The sequence below is a fragment of the Poecilia reticulata genome, linkage group LG8 (genome assembly GCF_000633615.1).
Source record: "Poecilia reticulata strain Guanapo linkage group LG8, Guppy_female_1.0+MT, whole genome shotgun sequence".
In the NCBI taxonomy this organism is placed as follows: Eukaryota; Metazoa; Chordata; class Actinopteri; order Cyprinodontiformes; family Poeciliidae; genus Poecilia; species Poecilia reticulata.
The window spans coordinates 6392184-6397936 of NC_024338.1; the positions used below are offsets into that span (position 1 = coordinate 6392184).

General features: G+C 40.4%; 3 protein-coding genes across 4 annotated transcripts in view; 2 read left to right on the plus strand and 1 right to left on the minus strand.

The window, feature by feature from the left end:
- engl (endoglin, like) overlaps positions 1–3525 on the plus strand; it is a 14389-nt gene extending 10864 nt beyond the window's left edge. Inside the window, exons 10-14 of the mRNA XM_017306099.1 lie at positions 1–207; positions 485–602; positions 671–772; positions 1893–2004; positions 2905–3525. Coding sequence (XP_017161588.1) covers positions 1–207; positions 485–602; positions 671–772; positions 1893–2002 — 537 coding nt within the window. The 3' untranslated portion in view covers positions 2003–2004; positions 2905–3525. The remainder of the gene's footprint in view (positions 208–484; positions 603–670; positions 773–1892; positions 2005–2904) is intronic.
- Positions 3526–4447: 922 nt separating this feature from the next.
- Positions 4448–5753, minus strand: part of LOC103468358 (zinc finger protein Gfi-1b) — a 3717-nt gene continuing 2411 nt past the window's right edge. Inside the window, exons 4-6 of one of the 2 annotated variants that reach the window (XM_008415393.2) lie at positions 5186–5332; positions 4798–4963; positions 4448–4711 (exon numbers count right to left, since the gene is read on the minus strand). In XM_008415393.2, the coding sequence (XP_008413615.2) occupies positions 4515–4711; positions 4798–4963; positions 5186–5332 (510 nt within the window). In that variant the 3' untranslated portion in view covers positions 4448–4514. Of the gene's footprint in view, positions 4964–5185; positions 5333–5753 lie in introns of both variants that reach the window. The other variant, XM_017306053.1, reaches the window with a different exon arrangement.
- si:ch211-106h11.1 (leucine rich repeat containing 8 VRAC subunit E) overlaps positions 4814–5753 on the plus strand; it is a 25415-nt gene continuing 24475 nt past the window's right edge. The window contains exons 1-2 of the mRNA XM_017306049.1: positions 4814–4897; positions 5202–5412. The gene's annotated coding sequence lies outside the window, so the exon portion shown is untranslated. The remainder of the gene's footprint in view (positions 4898–5201; positions 5413–5753) is intronic.

Consider the following 5753-nt stretch of genomic DNA (forward strand, 5'->3'; position numbering starts at 1 on the left):
CCAAACGTGGAAGATTCGGAAAAAACGCAACTGTTGAGATTTAGCTTCATCCTGCGGCCGGTTTATAACGAGTCCATGCAGTTCGTCCACTGCAGCATCCTCCTTTGCGTCTCCGACTCAGCTGAAGAAGAGACCACACAGGAGGCGAATAGYTGCCWGAGYGGGGTACCGATCCCCCCACTTGTTCCAGGATTATCCAGACATCAGGTAAAAAAAAAAGCATAGAATAAAGTTCCTTATGAGGGTGGACGATATGAACTTACAGTTTTATCACAATATTTTAGCGGTACTATTGCGATAACGATAAAAGTCACGATAGGAACTATTGACTGCTTTTACCGTTGTGACGATTGTACCTCSAAATATYGTGATAAAACTTTAAGTCCATATCATCCACCCCTATTTATACGTTGTCTTAAATAACCTAATATTTTAGGTCAGGTGTRTGGTGAACTCCTGACTCTGTCCTGTATTCCAATGTCAGTGTGAGATCAGAAACCTCTCCAGGCCCATGGTGGTCACCCGGCCCATTAGCTCACTGGTAACCAAACTGGAACCGACTGCTGGTGAAAGAACTAAGAGTCTGAGTCCAGAGAGCAGCAGTGAGTATCCGTCTGATAAATACTTTCGCTGAACCGCAGTTTAACTTGCCTCATGCTCTTGTCTGCAGGGTTTGTGTTGCACGAAGGGCTGCTGATGGGAATCGTCTTTGCAGCTTTTCTGGTTGGAGTCAGTTTAATGGGGGGACTGTGGTGCATCTACACATATACAGGTAAATGCAGGAAGCAAGTCTGGTCAGATAATGATACAGACCTGCTGACTGACGGAACATATCAAAGTGTTGTAAAAAGAAAACAAGAATCGGCCTTTTGGGAATGTTTCAGATCAGCAAACAAATATAGAACAATAAGAAATATTAATGGAAATTTCAGGTTTTCAAAGTTTATTAGGAGTAAAAAAGTTAATATTCATTTATGAATGAATAATGTGGTGAAAATATGACTGATTTTATCCTCAGTTGTTATAAAAAAAGCTGTGTATATCAAACATGACTTGAAAGAAATTTCACTTTGCAATTTGATGCCTTGAAATTGGGCCTCTGTTTCTTTAAGAAGCTTCTGCTCTTTCTGAAACGCCGCCTTCGTTATTACACCAGTTCTCCTCCATTATGCAGTTTATAAACRTACTTAGGAGCATTGCAGAGAGAAGTAGCTCCTGTAATGAGCTCAGTCGACAKGAAGTTTCACCAGGTGTTTGCTAATTGCTGCTGGCTAGTCTGGAGGAGCTGAGCGGGTCACRTGCAWGGGCGGGGCTTTGGGTAAATAGGCGGTGCTTGGTGAGAGCAAATGGTTAGCCATCCCTGAACGGTTGCCACGAAGAGATAAAAGGAATTCTCTAACATGCACGAATGAATCAAAGCCACACTCCAGGTGTGTTTTTAATGGCAAAATAACATTATAACATGATGTCAAGCTTAAAAATGTCAATTTTACATAATACCTCCACTTTTGTATTTTTTGCTTCGAGAGAAACAGATTAGGCAGTTAGAAACATTTCCTTGTGTTTGGTTGTGTAAGTGAAAGGTATCCAAAGATATGCAGACGTTTGCCAAAGGCACGATCAGTTTGCAACCACAGAAATGAAACTATGTCACCMTGCATCTCGACACAGACCGTACCGTTTTAACAGTAMACATAAAAACACTCGACRGCAGGGCAGACGCTGATTTAATCTGCGGCTCAGAGAATGTGTGTGAACACCAGTCACAGGTTAGACGCAGCTACACAATGGAAATTTGAGACGTGAAAGTATGCTTTAGTGAACCGATGGGACTTCCTGTGTCATCATAAAATTATACTGTATCTTGTTTTTGTTTGTTGTTGTTTTTTTAGGGGGACACCCAGAGTCTTTYAGAAATGCTCACTTAACAAATCAGACTCAAGAGGGATGCAACAACAGGACTCCAAGTTTCCTGTCTGATCAGTCCTCCAGCTCAGTTTAGAGGTAAAACATGACAACAGCATAATCAGATAACAAAACGCCTGCTGTGTTTGTTGTATTTGCAGAACATTTTRGTMATTTATACATCCAAGTATGCAAAACCCTGTGGTCTTGTTAACATGTGAAAAATGTTATCACATAAGGACTGTAATTGCTCCTCAACTTTAGGTTCAAAATGTTTTGAAGTGACATTCCAGCTTGAACACTTTGATTATAAATCAATTATTTGCCATTTATTTGTATGTACTTATCTTATTGTGCACTTAAAATAAGACCAGCTAACATCTAAGTATTTCATAGTCACAAATTTGAAAAGTAGTTTGAAGGCCCTAACTACTTGAAAAAGTTTTACTTTTGGTTCTTAACATCCATACTTGTCCAATCTAACCTGRTGTTACCCAGGGATCCATTCTTGGTCCCCTTCTGTTTTCCCTCAGTAGTCTTCCATATATCTCAGACATTATATCAGTCACCTCACTCTTAAGTTGTAAGTGACAGACATTTTAGTACATGAGCTAAAGAAATACTTTGATATTTGACGAGTGCTGTATTTTATGTTTTTATTTTCATTTGTAGTATCAACGTTTGGCTTGGCACAGCTCTTTCATCACATGAAACCTACCAAATGATGCCGACAAAAAGCTAATAATAGCTAATCAATTTAGTCAGAACCCAATCTACCGCTTGCCCTCTTTTCATATTAAAAACATTAGAGCTGTGGACCAGCTGGGGGGGAAGAGACTGAACCGAAATTCAAAGCTGTGCATTTAAAATAAACTGCAGCGGTTAAATGCTTCTGTCAGTTCCAGAAAATTTATCAGCATTAGGCAAAGCACCTGCAGATTTTCGGCTCTGATGTCCCAGATAAGTCTGAACAGTTGCATTCTTTTATCTCCTTCTCAGGATTTCCTCCTGCAAATCTGAGTGGAGAACTGGGACAGGGGTTGCAACAGCTTCTGTGCGTTTTTGTGTGTGAGAACACAGCTGCTTTCTTTCTTGCGTGTRCAGAGCCGTTTTTGCACCTCCAGTGAGTGCCGTTTTCATGTGCGCCAAAGAGACAAGAGGCCTCGAAGCATGCAAATACAGTAGGTCTCAGTCGTGCGCGGCGTTGTGTAAAGTGCTACGGGTTTGATTCGAAGTGAAAAGTCGCTAGTTTGATGGTGCGGAGCACTCGGCACCGAGYCATCTCAGAAGAGGAGCCCGATCGGCACATGACGAGACCCGCATCTGGATTCGACAGAGGAATAAAAATGTTGCTWGTGACTCAGAGAGCACACCATCAACACATTTGGGTTTGTGTGGTAAAATAAAAAAAAGGGTGCACTAAATGAGCTGAGATGCGTTGGCCCCTTGTTTCAACTCCAAGACCCCAACTTCTGTGTAATTGTTTTTTGTTTTGTTTTTTAAGCTAATGTGCTTTGTTGAAGTCAAATGCTGTAACCTGTAATGCTGGATGTTACATTATTGTATTTACTTAAAGTACAAATAAATCACGTTTTGGCCTCTCGGGGGCAGCAGAGCAAAGTTTCGTTTTCAATGTGAAGCCAACATGGAAACGCAAAATTAACATGTAGTGATGTAAAAAAAAAAAAATTCTTCTGTATTTTAGACATCCGGACTCCGTTAACCTGATTGGGTACAGTTTGGGATTTTCAAAGAAAGGTCCTGTTAAAAGGYTCCAGCAGAAAACTATCATGGCAGCTTCAGTTAGCATAGATAGCTAGAAGATGCTGAAGCTAACAGCTAGTCCCGCCAGCTAGTGACCAAGACGCTTTCATACAGCATGTCTCTCACACTTTAAAGTGGTTGTTTTTGTATTGTAGATAATTTTTAATTSAATAATTTATAACCTCAAATTTTGCAAGTCTACATTACCAACACGGAAATAGAGGAGGAGGTGCGGCGCTATTAGCTTTAGTTGTTGGAATACGAGAAGAGTTACCAATTGCAGGCATTGACTGTTCAATATTTTAACTAAATATATTTCACAAATTCTGAATTGTTTCCCCTAATTAATTAATATTAACGTTTATAATGTGTAAGGCTGTATATACTGACTTTTCCATGCTTTTATTTTTTACTAAAAACAACTTTTATTGCAATAACATTTGGAAGATGCAGGCTGAAATGCTCTGTTACTCTCCGGGATGCAAATTTTGCAGTTTTGCATCTTTCCAATTATATTTTTATGTGAATAATTTTTCTATTACACAGCATTTTATGGATTACGCAACTGTCAGAATGGCAAAAGTGAGCTTAAGTAATTTTGTAATTGCTGATTTTCTGATCATAACTGAAAATGCCATCAGGTAAATTAAGAAATATCTCAATTATTATTACAGAATTAGTTCTACTTTAGTATTAAAAACAAATAAGCTAAAATAACGAGCCAAGATAAGTCACATTGATCTTTATTCATGTAAACAAATTTACACACTGTCTATTCATTTAAACATTATACACAGGTTGTCAAAGTTATGTACAAAAAAAAAACTAAGTTCTGCTTGATGTGCTCAGCTTTGGCTGTACACTTCTCCATAGCYGCACTGTGTCTCTTGGTGGCGCTGTAGGTCCACCCTGCGCTGGAAGGTGAGCTGACAGCGGGAGCAGCTGAAAGGCCGGTAGCTGTTGTGCTTTCGGCTGTGGGTGATGAGGTTGGAGCTCTGGCTGAATCCTTTACCGCACACCTTGCACACGTGTGGTTTCTCTCCTGCTCAGGGAGCAGAAATAAGGCGGGCCCGTCATGATTCACGCTCAAGTTTAACTGTAAACCTATATCGCGCGTCTCCCCCTCACCTGTGTGTATGAAGGTGTGTTTCTTCATGTCAGACTTCTGGTGAAACCTCTTGCCGCAGTACTGGCAGGGGTAAGGCCGCGTGTCGGAGTGGATGAGGAGGTGAGTGGACAGGGTGGACGAGCGCTTGAAGACTTTTCCACACACTTTGCAGCCAAAGCTTCGCTCCTGGACACAAAAACAAAGCTTACAATAAGTCCCAGTAGAGCACGTGCGACCAATGTACGGAGGCCTCGGTTCTCAACCCGACCGTCACGGGTTCGAGTCCCGGCCCGTTAGCCTTTGCTGCAACTCTTCCCTCTCCCTCACAACCGACTTTCCTGTCAGTATACTTGAAATTAAGCCCACTAGCCAAAAGTCCTTAAAAGAAAGAAAGAAACACTTAAAGACCTTTGCTCTGCTGTAGCTGCCAACTGTTCGGAAACCAAAGGGCAYGTGGGAAATGTCTGCAGCAGCCAGGGATCTCGACAAAGGGATGGAGAGGGTGTTGTACACTTGGTCCCGCAGACTCCCTGACATTAGGACATCTGAAAGAGACTGAGGAGAAAGGAGCAAGAAGAATGAGATAAATTCATGTTGGATAAAGGGTTCAGAGGATTCACTTTGCACAGAAATAGGTGAGCTACTACGACAAGAAATCACTTAAACTATGACAATGACATTGAAATTTATTTCGCACCACCTCTGCAATAGACATAAAAAATTGCTAGTTTATCTAAAATTTAAAAACCAGGAAAAAAAARAGCATACGATTTTCTCCTTYTTGTTTTAACATTTTTCATTTAGTCAGTGATGGTTCTTATATAAATGTCAGACTTCCTTCTGTGTCCAATTTATTTTAATAAATCGGACACAGAAATTATTTTTATTTAGAATTTTTAACAGTAACTGTTTAATATATTCTGATTTAAAGAATCTGTAAGCAATCTACAGGAAGTGTAGAATAATTCAGAGCAAG